The 22,653-nt window shown below is 39.8% G+C and overlaps 1 protein-coding gene across 2 annotated transcripts; it reads right to left on the reverse strand.

The window, feature by feature from the left end:
- Window positions 1-1,720: 1,720 nt before the first annotated feature.
- On the reverse strand, window positions 1,721-21,335 carry NDUFA9 (NADH:ubiquinone oxidoreductase subunit A9). 2 transcript variants are annotated; one of them, XM_080612808.1, is made up of 11 exons: window positions 21,212-21,335; window positions 16,820-16,990; window positions 15,968-16,065; window positions 15,685-15,776; window positions 12,704-12,845; window positions 11,520-11,622; window positions 10,784-10,851; window positions 10,552-10,628; window positions 5,974-6,069; window positions 3,927-3,993; window positions 1,721-1,929 (listed from the first exon to the last, which is right to left on the reverse strand). In XM_080612808.1, exons 1-11 carry the CDS (start codon window positions 21,267-21,269, stop codon window positions 1,759-1,761), a joined length of 1,143 nt encoding a protein of 380 aa, XP_080468934.1. In that variant the 5' UTR covers window positions 21,270-21,335; the 3' UTR covers window positions 1,721-1,758. The 2 variants fall into 2 exon arrangements, with proteins under 2 accessions (XP_080468934.1, XP_080468935.1); XM_080612809.1 differs by lacking the exon at window positions 5,974-6,069.
- Window positions 21,336-22,653: the final 1,318 nt, after the last annotated feature.

Here is a 22,653-nt window from a genome sequence, read left to right on the forward strand (position 1 = left end):
CAAAAATTTCATCTGCTCCATAAACAGATGCTGCCAAGGATCTTCTTTCTCACAAGACCCTCTAAAGCAGGTTGAAGGTGGGCAATAGATTATTATACTATGTGCTGGGAAAGGACCAGAGCAGGTTTTATTTCAGCCAGAGATGGTACTAAAGCCATGGATTATTATGCCACTGTACCTAAGTTTGCCAATATACAATTTTGGGCCTGCCCTGAAGAACTGGACAGTCTTCTGTCTTCGAGCAGGCAAGAAAGAGAGATGAGAGATTGCAAAGCCTCAGCAGGGGACAGGCTGCAAAAAGCCCCAGGACCCACTGCACTTAAAAGACCATTGCCACTTTCTGCTCTACCAGTGACCTCTTGTGGGGAGGGTGGAAAACAACAGCCCCCTTTTCCCCTCTTCCATACACTTTGCTTGACACCCAAGGGTCTTCAGCACAAACCTCGAGTCCACACATTTAAGGACCTTCAGTACTTCACAAATTGTAGATTGTCTGAAGAATTACTGCAATCCGAGAAACTATAAGAAGGAAGATCTCATTGATAAAACAAGTAGAATAAGAATCACTGGTGAAGCTGTACTACAGTAGTTTTGCTAGACTGTATTACAAGTGATTTTATTTAATTATTACATTCAAGACCCCTAAAGAAATCGCATTGGAAGGATAAATAATGAGAAACTACACTGCAGTTTCTACAAGGTAGGAAGCAGAAATGCTGTGTAAAGCCAAATATTGTGGAAAACCAAACTTGAGGCAGCTGAGCACTAATGCAACACTCCGTTTTACCTGTATTCCTACCTGATAGGGAGCAGGCTGCATAAAGCAAACTTTTCATGGGTGTTCATCACCTGCATGTTCTAATGCCTACCTGAATTAAGATCTTAGTCTGTGGTGCAAATTAAGCCACTAGAAAAGCTATGCTTTGAATGTGAAAAACAACTCCAGCAACATTTTGGGTATAGAAACACAAGATTTGATCAAATTCAGGCAGAGATCTTCCTTTGATCTTAAGTGATTGAAAATAGAGAGCAATGCTTCACTCTCTTACCGAAAGAAAGATGATGTCCCAGCACATTAAAGACTTAGGCATATAAAAACCAGATTTCCTCACAAAAAAAAGGAAGAAATTACATTTTCTCATGTCTATGACAGGCAACACATATAATTATCACTAGAGATCAAATGACACGTAATAACTTGTTTACATGTCTGATGACACTTCTTGACCTTAAAAACAGCTTTTGCCTTTTTGGTTGGTATATTCTACAATGGTTGTGCTCAGTTCAGAAAACAAAGCTCAGTAGATTCAAGAACTTAAAACCGGTCTTTATCTGAGAGCTCATAAACTGAACAGGTGGCAGTACCAGCAATCCCTGTTGGAAAGGCCATATTCTAGGTGACATAGTCCTGAACTACAACATTCTGCAAATCACTTGAGCACCTACTGAAGAAGAGTGACATGTTTACTTTGAGAGCCAAAGGAGAAACTGGCTAGTGTTAAGACACATTCCCTCTAGTCTCAATCTTCAAAATATTTTAGTGTTCAGCAGCTAAGCAACAATATGCAATTTATTTTCATGACCTTTTAAAGAGAAAAACTGCATTTCAATGACAGACTTCCATAATTGAAAAGACAACACTAGTGAAATATAGTTTATATGATTAATGTATTTTATTCAGTATGTACATAGTTCTCCAAACAAATTGGGTCATACAAAGGCAGTTTAACAAGTGTCAAGAAACCACCTTATCAGCTGTTACACTGAACAGGTCTTAGCTGGTTTTGCTTCCTCTAGCTCAGTGTCCAACCAGCGGAATCTGCGGTGACGGCGCAGAACTTCAATGGCTTTTTGTTCTAGAGGCGTTGGTACAATACCCAGGTCTTCCAAACCAGGAAGGTCAGGAAATTTCATGTCTGTTGTGTGAAACTTTAAGAAGAAAGGGGGGGGAGGAGGGAGGAAAGAAGACAAAAAAGTAACTGACTTGATGGAATGAACAGCATTACACCCAATGCAATCATGGGCACACTAAAAAAAGTATTGTGTACTTACACCTGTCACCTTTTTTCTTTTATGGAAACAAAGTAGTATAAATCCATAGTACTAGAAACATTTTAGTATGCCTCAAAACAATTTTCTACAAATGGCAGCTCTTTGGAGATTCTACTACAGTTTTAAGGCTGCTGATTTAAGAATGTTTCCCCCAAGAAAGAACGCTGCAATACAATACAGTGCTGCATATTGTAACAGATCTAATGACCTATTCAAACACAAATGTGGACTCAGCCAACTGTGTGTCAGTCCCAGTTCCTTGACTGATTTTGGCTCGGTGTCTTCCTCTGGAAATACGAAAAGATTCATTGTGGCCCTACAGAACTATGGCATAATTATACAAGGTATTGAGTACCAAATGTAATTTGACAGGAGACACAGATGTTCCGCATCCGGCAAAAAGTCTTTCAGGCTTCAGATTTAGATTCAAGAATAAATAGCAGTGAGATATCCAGAAAGTGTCTTCATTTTCTTTCCATTAGGTGCACACTATCAGGAAGATCACTGCATTGCAACCACAGAATCACGCCAAACTTGTAAGTGCATATTTGAACTGCAATTATATATATTCTGCTTTGTCAAGAAAACGTACTTTGAATTATCACCTTTGGTAGGTTGTTTTTTTCTGTTCATGGTTTAGAACAGGGTCCTGTACAGAACAAATATTTAAGTCCATTACCATATTCACAACACATATGACCTATGTATTAGAAAATGGGGATTTCTCTTAAGCTGTTATTCCTTGAAAGGTGTTCAAAAGTCAACCACATCTAATTTTGTGTAGATTACTTAAGGATGAAAAGCTGTGAAAGAGGAACAATCAAGACACAGAAGAGACATGGAGAAACTCCACCTCTTACACTACCCATGCTATAGCTGAACTGCGGTAGTTTTAATGATTTGGATGAAATATATCTCTAGAAACTACAAGGGCAGCTAGAAGGAACGAGATGTTAGATCTACACCCTGGGTAAATACAGACAACTACGATGCCAACTCTTTCAAGTATGGAGGATGAGTCAGTGGTTTGGGGGGCAGGAAATTGCACTAGACTGTAAGTTTACCTCCTTTATTACACATACTATCCACAGTTTTTCACAATTATTTCCAAACAGAATAGGAAACCAGTTTATTTCACAGATGGAGAAATATAACATAGGAATTAACTGCTTATAGCTATTCAGTAAGCAGCACTAAGTATAGGACCCAGTTCCCCAAGATTCATGGTAGTACCCTATCTCAAATTAATTTGGGGAAAATCAGGTCAAAATAAGTTATTAATACTGCAGCATAACAAAGACATTAGAGTTCCAACTCTGCAAAATAGTTGGGAGAGTACTTGCAACCTTCAGAGAGCAGCAAGCTTAGACACTGTGAGAGTACATGACTATCTTTGCTAACTTACACATATGCCAACAGTTTTGACATTAATACTTGCTAAATCCTACTTTTTCCTCACTTGCATTTGTTTTTTGCAAGTTATTCCTCCACTCCCACCTAGACACTCCGAGAAGTTAGGAATAAACATAAAGCTGCAACATGTTCACAAGAAATGCACTCTAGAATTTGAGCTGTATCCAGCACTGTCAATTCAGCTTGCTAAAAACATCATTATCTGGATGGTGTAAATTATTTTAATGCATCTAGAGGTACATAAACTCACTACATAAAAGTGGGGAGTATATTCATACATAGATTTCATAATATCCAAACAGTCTGAAAGTCTTTATAATCAAATTCTAGCCATTGAACTGAAATTCAACACCACATGATGTACACACATTTCAGCACTCCTTGAATGCAAAACTACAAGTGCAAATTACAAACACACAAAACATCTTCCAAGAAGAATTTGTGGATTGTCCTACACTTACCCGGTCCACTTTGTCTCGTGTTAACCATGGTTCAAACGGATTCATCTCAAAGAATCTTGCAATTAAACTGTCATTAGAAAGAGTATTACACAAGCACAGTCATTATCCAGATGCACAAAAGAAAACAAGAACTTGTAAAAATATTTCACACTTAATAGACTGTGAGCAAGAGCTTATTCTGTAGCTGTTCTCACAGGCTATTAATTCATTAGAGTACTGAACATGCCAGCCAGCAAGTTCTTAGTTGTGCTTCTGGTAACTTCAGCTGTTTGCTACTGAATTATTCAGTCTCCTTTTCCTTTGGAAGGGAATGGAGGAGCAGATATTTAAGTAAAAATGAGTGCTACTGGGTAGGGAAAGTAAACCTCCACATCCAATTCCCCACACACCAGAGGGTTCAGTCTTGCCCCTGCCTTTCATCCAAACTCTGTTCCCTAGTAGTGTAGGCAGTAATCCAACTAGTCACAAAGTTTGAGTCAATGCCTCCATGAGAAAACATGCTTGCTGACAACTAAGTAAGTTAACAGCCGCACAAACAAGATGATGGAATCAGGAGCAATCTGCATCTATTAAAAATGATGAGGATTAGTACATCTGCAGTTTAGAGAAATTAAGTTTCTCTTGAAAGAAAGAGAATTTGGCAGAGAAAGTAAAATAATGCTACAGCTCCTTCCCAGTGTCTTGGGACCAACAGTATTCATTTGAGACAGAATCTCTTTCTGAAGTGGTCTCCTGGCAGATTAGGGTTACTAAGCTACTGTACAAAACTAGGCTTTCAGATGCACTCTTTTCTCAAAAATACGAAACACTACCTAGCTTAGCCCATTAACATGAACTTCAGCAAATGCGAATAAAACTAATAAGCACCTAAACAGTAACTTTTTAATAAGCTGCTCTGTGTCAGCTTAGCCACGCTGAGCTGATGCCTGTACAGCCAATTCAGATCAGACACAACAGTTTCAGATGTTCTAGCATTATTCATCATCAGTTACATGAATTATATTACAGGAATGAGTCCTGTTAGTGGACTGGTAGGAGGGTTCTTTTTTAGATGGTGACTTTTTTAGCTTATTAGTTCGCATTGTACTAAAACTAAGGAGGACCAGCACCCCAAATATTAACACATCTCGACCATGCTGAAGTCAACTTCTGAAATGGCATTTACTGTCTGAGGTAGCTCTTCAAAAGTATATGATTATGCCTTAAGGACTATACCCAGGCTGATTTATACTGCACATCTTCATGTGCTCAGTAGCTGCAATCGAGCAAATAAGCTTCTATGTGGCCTCTGAGGCCAAAATGTACAGCTGCAGAAGAAGCTCAGTGCATGTGAACACAGCCTTCACAGTCCATCCACTGCAGTCAACTGAAGTGATGCTACACCTTTCCCTTCTTATCTCCCAATTCACTACCATCTTCTAAAGATGTTACTGACCTTATATGACAAACAGACAAAGAAATGCTTGCTCACAACTGCACTGCTCAAATTTCCAGGCCAAGATCTCAGTACAAACTTACCTCCAACCTGGGCTCAAATCACTACAAAGGACTGAACTAGATGGTCAATCAATATCCATACCCACCCTTACCCCAACTCTGCTTCCAGGGCAGCAATGCTCACTAGACTGGAAGAACAGCTGACAGGAGCAATACCTTAAGCTGCTGCTGAAAAATCTGTCAGGGCCTATGGTCAGTAACACACACACAGATTTTCCCTATGGTATTACTATCAATTTGTTTAGTTTGCTACTGGTTGTCCCAACTTAGGACCTTTTTCTACTTGTTGACTCAGCAAAGCCATTCAATAACTCTGGAATAAATAAGCTTATTACAAGTACACCTTTCACACACTAGCTCATCAAACACAGGCCTGTGCCAGAGCTGAAGACTCAAAGCTAGCTAACAAGTATCTAGAGAAAGCCAGTTTCTACAATCCTACCATGTTAAATAACAACTGGCAATATTAATTAACCAATGAAACAGTCATTTATGCTTCCATGGTGCCTGGTGGATCCCAAGTTCTTAGAGAAAGAAGGGTCCCACTTACTGGTAGAGAGGACGTGGAAGCGGATATGGAATAAAGGTCCGAAAGGAAACTGCGTAGATGTATTCTACCATGTCGTACAGGAAATACCGGTTAGGTCTTAAAGAAAAAGCAATAAAAATTATAGGCAATTGAGATGTATTTGAATACTTGCAGCAACAGACAAAAATTTTAAAGCCCTCCACCCCCAAGCCTACCAAGGGCCTGTTTCCTTCAATCTAAACGATTTGACAGATTTGTCATTTTCCTCACAAGCGGAGGACAGATTTTGGCTCTCCAGATTCTGTACTGTTTGAAATAAAGAACGATTAAGTTAGAAAAACATATAATCTGACATCAGCAATGGTAACAGTGTAAGTCACAAACTGCAAAATTGTTTTATCACTGGGTTTGAAAGCAAACTGCACAGAGGTCAAAGGAGGTGATCCTGCCCCTCTACTCTGCTCTCATGAGACCCCACTTGCAGTACTGTGTGCAGTTCTGGTGTCCCCAGTATAGGAGATGGAGCTGTCGAAGCGAGTCCAGAGGAGGCCACAGAGATGATAAGGGGACTCGAGCACCTCCTGTATGAAGACAGGCTGAGAAAGTTGGGGCTGCTCAGCCTGGAGAAGAAAAGGCTGCATGGAGACCTCATAGCAGCCTTCACTATCTGAAGGGAGCCGACAAGGATGCTGGGGATGGACTCCATCAGGGACTGTAGTGACAGGATAAGGAGCAATGAGTTTAAACTTAAACAGCAGAAGTTCAGGTTACATATAAGGAAGAAGTTCTTCCCTGTCAGGGTGGTGAGGCACTGGAACAGGTTGCCCATGGAAGTGGTAAATGCCGCATCCCTGGCAGTGTTCAAGGCCAGGTTGGACAGAGCCCTGGGTGACACGGTCTAGGGTGTGGTGTCCCTGCCCATGGCAGGGGGGTTGGAACCAGATGATCTTAAGGTCCTTTCTAACCCAAACCATTCTATGATTCTATGTATTCTACTATGTCATACAAGAGGTATCGGTTAGGTCTGAAATGCTGGTACCCAGCAGGCACTGGGAAGGGGAGCTGCAAGGGCAGCTTATGTGGAGAGGTTGGGGCTGCTCCATGCTGGGGACAGCCAGCTCCAACAGACCCACCAGAGGGCACAGCTGAGCCCCTCAGACAAGAAGTGGCGCCTCTGGGAAAATGTATTCAACGAAGGACAAAAATGCCACAGGGAGAGGGGGTAGAAGATTCAAGAGTGAAGGACTGAAGTTTAGCCTGGGGAAAGGATCTAGGAAGGGAGGTAGTGTTGGTTTAGTCTTTTTTATTATTATTTATTTATTTTACACTATTCAAATCTATTTAAATTGACAGTAGATAAAATTAAGTTTTCTCAACTTGAGTGTGTTCGGCCCATGACATAAGTGGTAAGCAACCTCCTCCTTTCTTTATCTCAACCCATACATCTTTCATGCAGTTTTTTCCCCACTGTGCTGTTTAGGAGGAGGAGTGAGTAGCTGAGTGGGCATCTGGCTGCTGGCCAAGGCTAACCCACCACAGTTACACTGAGTAAAGTGTGTTCTTAGTCAAAACTAAGAATAAGAGAATTGTAGAATCAGCTAGGTTGGAAAAGACCTTTAATATCAAGTCCAACCATCACCCCAGTACTGTCAAGGCCACCACTAAACCATTTCACTGAGGGCCTCATCTACACGGTTTGTGAACACTTCCAGGGATGGTGATTCCACCACCTCCCTCAGCAGCCTGTTCCAATGCCTGAGCACCCTCTCTATGAAGAAATTGTTCCTAATATCCAAGCTAAACCTCCCCTTGTGCAGCTTGAGGCTGTTACCTTTTGTCCTATCACTTGTTACTTGGGAGAAGAGACCAACCCCCACCTCACTACAACCTTTCAGGTAGTTGTGGAGAGCAACAGGGTCCTCCCTGAGCATTCTCTTCTCCAGACAAAACAACCCCAGTTCCCTCAGCTGTTCTTCATCAGACTTGTGCTCCAGACCCTTCACCAGCTTTGCTGCTGTTCTCTGGAGCCACTCCAGCACCTCAATGTCTCTTGTAGTGAGTGGCCCAGAACAGAACACAGGATTCGAGGTGTGGCCTCACCAGTGCCCAGTACAGGGAGATGCTCACTGCCCATGGCCCTGCTGGCCACACCAGTGCTGATACAGGCCAGAATGCCACTGGCCTTCTTGGCTGCCGGGGCACAAGCTGGTTCATGTTCAGTGGCCATCAATCAGCACTCCCAGGTCCTTTTCCACCAAGCAGCTTTCCCGTCACTCTTCCCCAAGCCTGCAGCGTTGCATGGGGCTGTTGTGGCCCAAGTGCAAGACTATGCTAGAGTAAGACTTACATATGCAAAAGTTCACACAGTCCAAAAATCCAAGACTATGATGCAAAGAACATGAATTACAGTTTGATAAACCCAAGATCTCAGAGATATCAAGGTCTGAGGTTGCATGCCTGAAAATTGACATGTACTTCAGAAAGAACAGCAATACTAATAACCACAAACAAAATTTGTTGATAAATACTGAAAAAAACCAGAAGCCCAAATTATTGCTACTTTAGTTTGTAAAAGCAAATTAGGAAAAAGCTTTCTAATGGATACACTTAAAGGTAGCTCAGCATATTTGGCAGAATTCAGAAGAATTCAACGCTTGAAACTTTGTACGAGCTTCATCCAGGTGGCTGGATTACTGCCTGAGATATAAGAATATACAGTAGAGCCAAACTTAAAAAATGTGAAAATAAACATAAATACTGTTTGTTCCTTTACAAATTAGCAAACATCAACAATACAACTTCACCAAGAACAGAACTTCACATTGAAGTTTCATTACATTAACCACAGTACTAGCAGACAACAAGCTCTAGAGAGCATTAGCATTCAAGGCAGAAGATTTAATGAGTGGAGGAAGCAAAGCCAATGCCACAGAGGAAAGAGGGGAACAGGTAAAAACCCACTAGCTGCCACACTTAAAACTCTTATTCCACCACATAGCAGGAAGGAAAAAAAAACCCAGAACATACAGATTTAGTCAAGGGTTATGCTGCAGAGTTCCTTTGGTTTTCCAACACTGATTTGGATCTTTGGTTTAGACCAAAGTTTTTTCAGTCACTATTATGTGCCTGAAACTGTATTCCTTGCAGTGAGAGTCTGGCATCCTCGTTTGAATTCCTGCCTTCGAAACCTGGTAACTGAACTCCTGGCCTTCAGTAAATTGCCAAAAAATGAGACTTGAAAACTGCAAGAATACATTCAAAGTTTAGCCAACTGCCCTCCCACTTGGCTGCAAATAGTGTTTTGTTTCGTGTGCAATTCTCAATTTCTCCTGCAGTTGGTGCAGTTGCTTTTGCGAGATAATGATGAACCTAAAAGCAAGAGCCTCTCCTTCCTTTTGTGGCAGGTGGCTCCGGATACATATTGACCCATCTTCAAGTTGCCCCCAAGAGATATCATAGTCACTCAAATAAGTATTTTCATCACAGTTTGCAGTTTTGCCTTAGTTGTGTCTGACACCTATGTATGTATTCTCTTTGATAAAAAATTAGGTTTGAACAGCTGTAGCATTCCACTTGTTTCCACCTGTCCTTTAACATGACATTTCATATTACCCCTGTGATTTGAAAGCAACCTCAAGTTCCTTAACCTTGTTGTTACCATTAATAGTCCCTTCCAGACCACTGGTAGCTTCTTCCTCTTATTTTGCTAGTTTCTAAGCAGAAGTTCCTCAGCACGATCCAAAAGAATTTAAAGACCTGCTTGCTGCCTCTTCCAGAGCATACAGCACACCTAGCATAGCTATCAGAATAACATCTTCCCCAACAGCTCAGTGACAGCACTGAAGAAAGTGAAATCACACGAGCAAAAAGACAGACCAGCAATGATCTCTGCTTTACAGAAATAAAGAGCTGTCACTGCAACAGTGTGACAAAACAAACAGAAAAAACAACGCAATCTCAGATAAGCCTTTTGCAAAATCAGATACTAGGCACATTTTCAGTGTATAAGAGGGGGAAGACAGAGATACGCACGCAATAGAAAAAAAAAAAAGAGTTCAGCATCATTTATACCTTGACTAATTAGCAAAACTGAATATCAATAAAGCTAATGTTCCTTTTACCACATATGTTAGATGAAGACCAGTCCCGGTGCTTATGTTAGAGCATCAAAACATGGACCCATTACCTTGGCATCCGCCATGTTGTTTATTCTTAATGCTAATGACCTATTCTGACCTGGAGCTTGTGTACACAAAAATATTCCAAGAGATCCACTGTCTCTATCTGTTCTAATTCCAGGTGGCTTCCACACAGCTTTAGCATAATTTTCTCCAAATCCATGCTGTCTAGCATGTTTCCCAAGACTGCCTATTTCTTCGTGTGCATGTACATAACATTAAATGCAATGGGGCCCAAACTAGGATTTTCAGAGTACTCACAATAACAGCTTGAGTCATTTTTCCTCCCAAAAAGGAGGTGGAATTTATTGTAGCTCAAACTGTGTGCATGGATGGAGAAATTAAATGTACTGTGCAGCATGCCAAAAAATGACACCAAAAAGAAGTACTTCAGTTAATTAGAATCAGAAAAGTAGCCTACCCAGCCAAGGCATATGTTTTTCCTTTAGCATCAGGATCCTTAATTGTGTTAATAATTGCCTTTGCTACATCAACCACCTGTAAGAAACAAATTCAGACAATTACCAATAGAAAACAGAAATGCATGCACACACTCCTCTTTCAGAAATGATTTACAGGGGGAAAAGTTAAAAAACCCAACACACATGCACACACAAAATATTTGGGATTGTTTTGGTTTATTCAAAACTTACATATACTGGTTGCTTCACTGTTTTTTTTCCCAGAGAAATAAGAGGCACACCACCAAACCAGCGCATGTCTGACAGAAAGACACATACATAACTTGAGAACAAAATCTGAACCCTTTCAGGTAAATAACCAATACATTTTGCACTACACTGTGTGTGCATCTATTCTGAACACTGACTTAGCTGTTTTAAAAAAATAAAATTGGGAAGAATTACCATGCAATTCCAGTAGCACTGTTTTCAACACAGTTTTCTCAACAACAATGGGAAGGTTGCATTTACTGTTTACTTACAGTGATTCAGACATATCTCAACTTTGCAAGATAGAAGCAGATTCCACTCTATCCTGTCTAGCAATTTTGTTGGTGATACATCAGAGCCAAGAACAGCTCAGGTTGATTTTTACATTAAGCATTATACCATCTTGAAAAACTACTTTTAGGGGTAACTATTTTGAGGGTTAAGATGACCAGATCTTAGCTGAGACCAAAAATAGAAAACAAAACTAAGAAAAACCACCCAACAACCAAATAGCAAAGACTAACTAGATTCAGAAAGAATTCAGTCATGAGATAAAAATTTATTATGCTTCCCATTACACACCTTCAGCTAATAAATGCAGTATATTTCTGATAAAAACATACCCCTCTGCTTCTCAAAAGGAAATCACATTTTCCCTCTGTACTCTATAAGCAGGTATACAAATTGTACATGGTTTTATGATTTCAAGAGTACATACTTGCGTAATGATTGAGAAATCGGTCCTCTCTCCCAAACATCTCGGAGGGTTTCAAAATTATAGCATCTGGAAATTCTTCCCTCACTGCTTTCTCTCCAACAGCCTATCATGCAATTAAAATAAACATATTTATTAGATCCATTCTGAACAGACAAGAATGCCTTTTCAGAACATAATGCATCCTGACTACAGCACTGAAAGAAATGATACCATCAGTAGCACAAAAATTATTTTTATCTGGCCATTTGATCTTTGAGATGCTACGCTAAAGGTCTCACAGAACACCCCAAAAGTCCCATCAACCTGTAGATCATTTCTTGTATTTGAAATATAACACAGCCTCACTAGTGAAGTGACACAAATTTAAATTAAAAAAGGAAGAAGCCTAACCTAAATACTTCTCTTGCTTATATTAGACCAGAGCTTAGAAGAAAACAGAAGGTTTACATAAGCTCTACTATACTGTAAGAACACTCCAAGAATTGCTTAAGTACAGTACGAAATTTCAGTGGCACCTATCTACTTTCCAATAGGTCTGGCAAATACACTAAGGCCTACCTAAACTATAGAGTCGTTACATGTTGAGAGCTACCAAATTTTAACTGTGGTTTTAAAAATGTTTATATTGGAGACAAGGCAGAATACAATAAGCTTAAGCAAAATAAGAAATGTGGGACAACAGCTCTATTAAAAAAGAAAAATCAGTAATAAAAAATTACACTTCCTAATAAGAAAAAAAAAAAAGATACCAAAACTAAAATCATGATATCCATCTGTCTTTGCAGCATTCTTTTTGGCATCAACTACTTACTTCGCTAGGTCATTCCAGCCTTAGATGTTTAGGCCTGATATCAGATCCCAAACCATCAAACTAGTTCCTCTTTCTTAATGACGGCAACTTTAGATGCAAAGATATTCAAGGATAGAAGAAAGGGTTTTCAGTAATACACGATCCATTTCCCTTCCAAGTACATGAAGTACTAAGGGGGATTTCTAGCTCCGATAAGCACAGTAACTCAGAAATTCCTCAGCTGCAGAAAACATTCCATAGTAAATTCATACCCCAATTTCCTTTGAACAGACCCAGCAGATGTGGATCAGGAGGGGACACCACCAGAAAAAAAAAAAAAAAAAAAAAAAAAGGCATCTTTTGGAAAATATATTCAAAAGGATTCCAGACTTACTTTATTCCTGAGGTATTTGGAAGGACTCTTCATGCTAGCATTCAGGTGAGAGATATGAATAAACGTCTTCACACCAGCTTCCCTACTTATCTGTGCAATAGTTCTAGGAATATTTACAAATTCATCTTCAAAACGGAAGTTTCTAAATCAAGACAAAACCAAAATTTTACTTTAATCATAATTGTTAGGTATTACTTGAATATATTTCAAAAAACCTATCTTGATGCTCATTGTTTCTAAGGAAGTTTCCTTTCACGAGGGACTCTTCAGGTAAAAAAATTAGAGACAAGTGAATTGCAACAAACAGAAAACTCTTTCCAAGTGAAAGCAGGTTTGTTTTTTTTTTTTTTTAGTAAAGAGAAGTGCTGCATCTTGAAATCTAAGCAAAGCTGTCTTTTTACACCTGCTCTGTTCAAAATTTGACTTGATCTGATGCACTCAATTACACTACAAAGGAGCTCAAAAGTTCTTAGCAGCCTTAGTTTGGTCAGATGCACTGCAGAACTAGACAAAGTCAGACCACAGAATACACAGGTGCTTATGTAAATTGAAAGTTTTACACTGACAGAACAGTTAGAACCATTTCATAGCAACTGTAAGGGACTTCAAGGAGAAACATGAAGAAAGAACAACTTCACCAACTTTATGGCATTCAAGGGGCCTAAAGTGGGGGGTTCAACTATAATCTAGCTTGGCATCTGATCAAGAACAATACAGAAGCTCTGTCTCTAAGCAGAACTAACACTATAGGCTGGCAACAATCCTAAAATTGTTTCCAACTATCCCAAGACTGCAAGAAAGAGAATTAACTTCTCGTGTCTTTATATTGTCCTTGTAAGCACCCTGTTCTATCTTTTCCATTTGCTTTGGGTAACAAACATCTTGTCCAAATGCCTCTCTCTCTGTCCTTATCTACTCCCACAGCTTTTCAGATCCCACTGGAGTCTAAAGAAAGCCTTAAAAATAAAAAGTTATTTTTGACCCTTCAATAACTAATCTGATCCTGGGAACCATCACTCCTGTTCCACACACAAAAATAGACTTTAGAAACATACAAGAACAACCAACATCCCTCCTGTAACTATGGAGTTTTCAAACAACATAGTATACACAGATGAGACTGCAAACTAATACTAGGCAAGGAGGAAAGTATTTAATGGCATACTTTACTTTTTTTGACTGATCTCTACTTCTAATCTTACCTTTTTTCATAGACTTTGGGATGATTACAATGTTTAGTCTGACCTTTTGTTTAACAGAGCACAGAATTTGTATCAGGGTTCCAGCACCACCACTGATAGCAAGATATATAAAATAACTTAAGAACATATGTGCAATACAGTGATGAGGTTTGGAACATCCAAAAGCCTTTAACATGTACAAAGATTCCTCTGCTTTTGAATCTATTGAAACTGACCAGAGTGACAAATTCGGAGGATTTTTAACCAGAATGAAACTTTTTGCTATTGTCACCACATTCCCTTTCAATGACAAAGAAAACCTCCCTTACATAAATCATACTTTTTACGCAAGTCCAGACATTTTAAAGGGGCCAGTACACAAGAAATATTTAGCTAAAAGATAAATAGCTACCACAGTGTCCTTGGGCCAACTGAACATGCTTTCTTTTCTTTCCTCACTTCCACATTACAAAGAAATGCCTCCTGTTTTGACAGCAATTAGCATTTGAACCCTTACATTTGTAATTCAGCAACACTGCAAACAATCTTGGCAAGCCGGTTTGTACATTTTTACCTTTATCTCAAAGAAGAAGATACCAAAAGTTCCAAAAAACTTGTCAGATACACAAGACTTAAGTTAATTTAGGTTTGGTGGGCTTCTCCCCAAATAAGCTTTGTTATAGACTCCAACAGTGGGACAAGGAGCTAAGTGACTATCAGAAAAACAAAACAGTTCTACAAACTTGAATGCAAAATCACAGTGTCTCTCAGAATTATGTATGATATTTGACTAGATGAGAAACAGCTGAAACTGCGAGTCTGTTGGCAAGCGCATATTTTAAGAAAAATAACTGTACACTATGAGACTACTAATTCTATTTTATTAATACAATTTGACTATTAATTCTACAATTATAACATCAAATGACTTCACAAAAAAAAAAAAAAGGAGCAACAAAGGCATTAGACTTGTAAATGTAGATGAAACTGATATCTGCATTTGTTTCTGTCTACTACAACAGCAAAATTATGTACCCTATAAAGGAAAAATCACACAACTAATGAGGTTTTGTCTGGCAGTTCTGCACAAGGCTTTACACAAAGTGGATATAATTGCACGCATACAAGAAAAAACCCAAATGCACATGAGGCTATTACAGGTATTTTCAACCTAAAACAAATACAAGATTTTTTTATGGATCTCAAAAAGGAACTATTTTAAAAAATTATTTCCAAAAAAATGCTTACGTAGCTAATAGTGTTTGTGCCAAAATTCTAGCAAGGAATTATGTTATTAATCTTAGGGACTCTCAATTAGCTATTCCTGTTTATTAACATTTGCCAGCGAATAGGAAAAGCTTGATCACAGCTTATTCTAGTAGGCTACAATTCTTCACTATGCCAAAGTGACAGGATGAAAGTCCACTTCTGTAATAATGCAAATACGAGCTGACAGAAACTAGTGAGCCTCTGTCTGCTATAGGAAGGCACCCATTAAATGTCTGTAAGGTGTATGAAAACAGCACATAGAACTCTCTGGCAGAACAAAAGCTGTAGGCTAGAAAATCACAGAAAGAATGCACTTTTCAAAAGCAGATCATAACTAGGACTTTAGTTAGTAATTTAAAGAAATGGAAGAACTTTTATATAAAAATTTGCAGTTTTGCCTTTCCATAGAAGCTAAGAATAATGTCAGAGTCACGGCATACTGTACACATGCTGCAAAATGTGGCAACAATGTCCAATACCTGGTGTAAATCTATCTATATAGGGCGGGGAAAAAAAAAAAAGGAAAATTACTTTGTTTCCCATTCCTTTCCAATAAGATTAATGACCACATTGCTGTGTTCCACGGCTCTTCGGATAGAGTCTTTGTCCTTACAGTCCCACTCCTGTAACCAGAGCATCAAATGGGAAAAAGATGAGATAATGTGTAAATAGGCATAACCAAAGAAAGCTCTTTCACACTATTTCCATTTAGAGGCTAAACAATAGCTGGAGTTCTGACTTTGAGAATGATTAACAGACTTCCTTCTATAGCAATGGCATTGTATTTGATCTAAAGCCAAAGCAAAAGACTCACCAAGAAGAGAAGTTGCCCCAGGTCACCCATGGGCCGCAGATACATGAGGTCATACTGATCACAGCGATAGGGGATGATTACTTGAGATCCAATGCGACCTAAGCATTCACAAAACAAAGTTTGACTTATCCTAAACTACTGCATAACTTTAAGTAGATGAACTTCTGAATATACAAAACTTCCTTTTTTCGCTGGCAGTAAAACACAACATAGATATCTTGACTAGCTATCTGCACAGCTAAAAGAAGAATAGAAGTAAATGTTTGAACCTACATCACTGGAATTCTTAAGCAGGGACACACTTGAGTACTTGGGCTTGTAAGACAAAATACAGAAGCGTGCATTAAGCTCGTTAACAACAACAAAAATCACAGCATGTGCTATGAACATATTACAATACTTAAAAATGTGTCACATCTAAGGGTGTTTGCGTTTTCTAAGTTGTAAGGAAAGGTGAAAGAAAAAAAGCAAGAATTGTTATCTAAAACTTGAATTCCAAAGGGTAATTTCAAAGAATCCCGAATTCCCAGAATGTTGTGATAAGACCAAAACAGAAAAAGTCAAATATGTGTTGTACCTCTCCTCAGAAACAATTGACTCAGAAACAGTACTTGAAGGAGAATAACTTATTTTAACAACGTTAACGGTCTTCTAAAGCTTCTAGCTTTCCTAGATTAAAACAGTTTTTACTAATTGCCGTATCTTGACACTTTAACAGACCAAACACCACAGAAGCATCACACTCTTAAGATCCAAAGTGCCACAGATTTCTAGATTACCCTGCAACGTGAGTTAAAAATAGAGTTTTATTAATTTATTTTGTTTTTAATTAGTACTCCTGGGGAACATTACCTAAACGATTGACAACATATCGTCCTAGGAAACCTGTAGCCCCAAAGACAGTGGCCACAATGCCACTAACAGATGATCGTCCGCTTCTTCCATGAGGGATCAATGCATGATGAACTTGGCGGTTCTGCTGCAGCACAGATGGCGCTGCAGCTAGCACAGAAATGCCAGGGCCTACAACACAAAACAGGAGAGAGCATGTGACATAAGCTAAAAGTTAGCAGTGTCAAACCACAGTTACTGTTATTTTTCTTGTTACAGATCCATTTTCCCTAGTCTCCCTCAGCAAAATTTCCCATGTCAAGACTCCTGAGAGGCTATTTCAGAGACATCTGGATAGGTCAGAGGACAGCAGCCTTGAGGGAGCTGTTGATAAGATACGAAAGGAGCAGACTAAGGTTATTGGTTCCTAAACAGCAAGTAAAGCTTTACTAGCTAGCATTAGCATTTGATGTACAAGGTGAAGCACAGAGGTTAAGCAAATAAAGAATACTTGCTACAGGCAGGTCCCACCCAAGTACATCCACATCCTACTCCCAGATCTCGGAACTGCAAGAAAAAAACCTCAGAATCACTCCAGATGCAGTTAACCAGACTTTTTACCTCAGTCTAAATATATCAGACCCAAATGCTGGAAGAAGCAGCAACGCTCCTATATCATAGCTCTGAGTGAAGGGAAATGAAGAGAAATTAAGAGACTCAAAGAGACAGATTCATGATGCAAAGAGTACTGCCTTAAAGCTGCTCCTTTTCTCAAGGAGCTATGAAAACTTGAAAGCCATGAAAATATGACATCACTAGAATATTCACAAATATTGACAAGGTGGCTCCAATAAGGATTTTGAAAGGAAGAAACATATGTCCTCTCCAACCACATTAGCTAAAAGCAAGAAATAAACTGCTCGTAAAAGATCTCAGAAATTAGAAGTGTTTTAGTGTAATTACAAGTGCATGCTCATAGGAAGAAAGGAACAGATGAAATACAGAATGCATGAACACACTACAGACATCTGACTGTTGACAAGAGCAGATCATAAGAGCCATCACTGGAAAACCAGCCTGAGGATATAACAGAAATCAAGTAACTGACCTTCCAATTCTTAGTAAGTCATCGTCATAAGCATTTTTTGGAGAAAGATAAGCAAGTTTAATCTCACAGAAATCCAAGCAAGAATCATAATGAAAACAAGATTAGTGTTTGATATCAGAATGATGGATGCATTAAGGAACAAAACAAAATCCCACCTGTACACTGAAGGAGTATGTTTTATTCCAATATGGTTAGGTGTTACCAGTTGCACTGTGGCACTGATGTAGCCATGATGAAAAGGACCAGTGATGTTTGCACATAAATTATAGTTCATTAGATCAGCTGATATAATTCAAACCAGAAAATTCAGCAAGATTTCAGTGCCTGAAGGAGGTGTTTCTCCATCTAAAAGTCTGTCTATCCCTCTTCTCTCTATAACTCACGAATTAGAATAATAAAAGAAACCACATCCCAATTTTGTCCTGAAAGGTAGTTTGACATTCACTTAACTACAGCAATCACAAATATTGTACTTAGCAAATTAATATACTATGCCTAGAAAATATACTCCAATATTACCTATGCAAACTTCAAGTAGGTATTTGACTTCCTAAGAGCAACTCCTACAAAACAGAGCTAAGCTCAGGAACAGTTAAACTGGGCATGGTATCTGTCTTAAAAGTGGCAGATATGCAGTTCTATCCATTACTGAAGCAGAGACCTTGAGATTAACTATGAGAAAAAAAAGCAAAATATACACTATGATAAGCACCCATTAAGAAAAAAAAATCAAATCACACCATTTGTCAAAGATCTGCTGGAGTCTAAAAGAAGTACACACTCCTGTGGCATCGAATTAATGTCTGAAAACCTAACATGCAGTTTTAAAAGTGACACAGTACGTTCATATTAAACTTTACAATACCTCAAAGTGAAATTTTAAGGAACATGCCAACACATCACTGACACATTCACCACATATCTTCACACTCTGCTTTATCTATCATCATCTATCATTAACTTAACACTGCCCTCAAAAATCCTTGTGTATAATTCTGAGGAACTGCAGTGAAGATGAAGCCAGTCATTTCACTGGATTTCCAATACAGCACATGTTAAAACACATTATCACACTATGCTCACTATGTAATCTGACACAGGCTACAAAAACATAGAGCCCATACCCTAGGTTTTCACCAGTTCAAAACTCCTGGCGAGGAGAGTTGCTTTTTAATTTTTTTAAATGACAACAGAAAATGAATTTAAATTAAATCATTAGTGTATACTGAATGCTCTGTACAGAATAAAGCCTGTAGCTATGTAACAGGTACCTGGTGAGTGATGATTAACCAAGCTCAGTACAAGCACAAGCATAAAGGATAATACTGAGGAAGACAGTTGAATGGTCTTGTTACCTTCATTCTTGTAGTGTTCTGACAACTAGGATTTTGTTATTTTTTTTAGGAAAAGCAGATTCGTGGAAAAATGACTCAGTTCTTTACAGCCTTCAAGGCATTCCTTCAAGTATGCAAAAAGCTACATGGTATGCTGAGATACTGAAGAAGCGAGTTTGATGACCCATACTCCTCAGTACTTCATTTACATACACTTCTCTTTCTAAAGATTTGTAAAAAAAATAAAAATTAAAAAATAAATTACACAATATTGATATCAATACTTATATTTACAGAAATAACACAGTGATAGTTGCTTTTAGGTTTGATATTGTGAGGACTGAAATATATTCCTATCTAGAAGTAACAATGATAATTACTTCTAGATAGGAATATATTTCAGTCCTCACAATATCAAACCTAAAAGCAACAAGATTTCAGTCCACTGTGAATACCTGTTGAAAAAAAGCGTTATTAAACAAATCAGCCCACATGAGAATGATTAAAAAGTTAATCTGAAAAAAAAAATATAATGTCTTTCAATTACTTTGCAGCTTTTTTGTTGTTATTTCTGCAAAATAATATTGGTTACTGGCTCTTCATGATGCTATCACTGCCACATGAACAAATAACACTCAATTAGTTTTGTATTCTTCCACCTTTTTGTATATACCTGTTGTTGCTTGCTTTATACTTTAAGAATTTTAATGGTGTACACCTCTTCTTGTTCCAAAACTGTACAAGATCTGTCACAAATTGTCACCACAATCTAGGGTGACGTGCCAAATTACTACTAGTTTATATTAAAAAATTAGGTTTAAGGGTATCCATGAGACTCAAAGAAAGCAGGCTAGAAATCTTCACACTGATTCATGAGTAAAGGACCTTCCACATGGTGTGGAGCCCTAGCAAAATGCACAAAAATTAAGGGCTTAACAGAGCCATGCAGCTTTCACAGCCCATGTTGACACCTCCAGACTGAGCAGCACCACTTAAAGCTCCTGTATAACACAGACTTGTACCAGGATACCAGGATTCTTTCCCAGAATAGCAGGATTTCTTCACAAAACAGAATCTATTTGTCACTGAAAGTTTACTTTTACAATCCATATTTGAAGCTTATGAACACTTGTTTAAATTAAATCTCAAATATCCACAGTAAACCAGAAAAATCTTTTTCTTGAAAAGACACATCTCTCCCATTTAAAGTATGTTAGAGTCCTTCCTCACCTTTATCAACCTACAAAACCTGTTTGCCATCTCCCGCTTTGTTCAACAGAGGAGCATGTGCTGAATCAATTTAACTAAAAATCATAGAATTATAGAATAGTTTGGGTTGGAAAAGACCTTAAGATCATCAACTTCCAACCCCTCTGCTGTTTGCAGAGATGCCTCACCCTAGACCATGTCATCCAAGGCTCTGTCTAACCTGGCCTTGAACACTGCCAGGGATGGAGCATTCACCACTTCTTTGGGCAACCTGTTCCAGTGCCTCACCACCCTCACAGGAAAGTTGTTTTGGCATCAAAAACCAAAATATAAGATTTAATGTAAGTCTGGTACTTGAGCATGCTTATAGACCATGGCCAAAATGTCAAGGTCACCTAAAAAAATCGTAAAAGGAATCCAATCTTATAACCTATGGGGCATTTCATTTGCTGAAATATAACAGTTCCAATGACACAACTTACTGTACAGCCTGCACTGTACAGCTTGAGCCAATCCCACCTTTGGGCTGTAAACCCCAGTTCCCTAAAGACAAGGAAGGCAGAAACCCGACCTTTCTGAAGCAAACAGTTACATCAGCCAGCTGCCTTTCAGACGCTGCCCTGGAAGCTCCTCGCCCCGCTCTACACAGAGAGCAGAGGTGTAGAGCGGGCAGGCGGCTGGCGTAGTGACACGCAGGCCCCAGCATGGAGTGCAAAAGCAGCCTGGACCCCATCACAGGCCCTCGGCAGCGGTGACACTCACCTGCCCTTGGCAACAAGAGGCCGCGGGGAGCCCGAGAGCAGAAAGACACAACAGCCATCTTGCTTTACCCACCTCCCCTTGCGCCGGACGGCACAAGGATAGGGACAAACCTCACCAGCGCGCCTGCAGCATTCTGGGAGGCGAGAGCGCGCTTGCGCGGGCACGTCCGCCGCAGCGCACTTGCGTGTGACGGGGGGTGCTGGGTTTCCCTGTTGAGGCGGAGCCCTGAGGTTCCCGGCAGGATACGCTGAGCAGGGCTGAGCAGGGCTGCGGTCAGTCGTATCCCCGAGTGCTGGGCTGGGGCTAAGCCGGCTCGTCAGGGACGGGGCGGGTTGCTCGGGGGCGGGATGTGGTGTGGTGAGTGCAGTGTGAGCCCGGCTGGAGAGAGATGCTTGAGGTAGACTGCTCTGGAGGATGGGATGGAAGCAACCGAGAGAGGGATTTCGGGGGAGGATGACCCGAAAAGCTTGCAGGTGCATTTGAACCCCCCTGAGTGAAATAGTGATTAATGTCTAGGGAAACTGCTGTTTCACAGGTCCTTGCACCTCCTGATTGCCCGTCTAAGTGGGAAACGAGCCAACCCCTACAAGTAAATGACAGTAACTTTGGCCATTACTGAGCCGCACTGGTTGAAAACGCTTCCAATAACTTGTGCCTTGAATTACCTGGCCTCATTAAATTTGCCTTAAGGAGGGATTAAGCAATTTTACGATTACAGCCACGCAACCGCTCTAGAAATTCCTTAACTCCCTCTGTCATCCTGGGTCTCCAACGTTTCACGGGGACTTCCTCCCTGAAGCGAGTGTTGCTGTGAATGTTGCATCATGCTCACACACAGGCCACTCTAAATCTGCCACTCGCACTATTATAGCCTTGTTTTTCCCATGGGTTCCCATTGCTTTTTTTGGTCTGCGTGGAATACAAATGGCCATTCCTTTGTAACCTGGCTTACTCCGTTGTGGCTGGTACTCATGTTCACCAAAAAGTTTTTAAAACATCAGCACAGTAAAAGGCAGAACAGTCAGGGAAGATTTCTGGCAATTTGAACAGATGCCAAAATACGCTATTTTAACTCAACTTCTGACACAAATACAAGTGGCAGTTCTGCCAGAGCTGTGGCTCAGCAGGTGGTTTGGGGTTTAGGGCAAAAGTCCAGGTGCTCTGTAAACTCTGACCTCCAGTTCTTAGCCCCAACACACTTTTTTAGTGTGCAAGCCAGATGCACACCAAAGCAGACGTCCTCATCTCTTTTTGCTAGTAGCTGAGAACCACAGCAGCAGGCCCCCTCTCTCCCACCCCCAAACTACCTACCCACGCTTTCTCTCTGTACCTTCATCATGCCTGATGGTCTCACCAGAGCTTTTCTGAGCAGCCCAGGCTGCCTCAGCGCCTTCAGGGAGTCCAGTTTGTATGGCTATACTTAGATACAGAACAAAAAAGCT

This window comes from Psittacula echo, assembly GCF_963264785.1.
Source record: "Psittacula echo genome assembly, chromosome: 1".
Taxonomy (NCBI): domain Eukaryota; kingdom Metazoa; phylum Chordata; class Aves; order Psittaciformes; family Psittacidae; genus Psittacula; species Psittacula echo.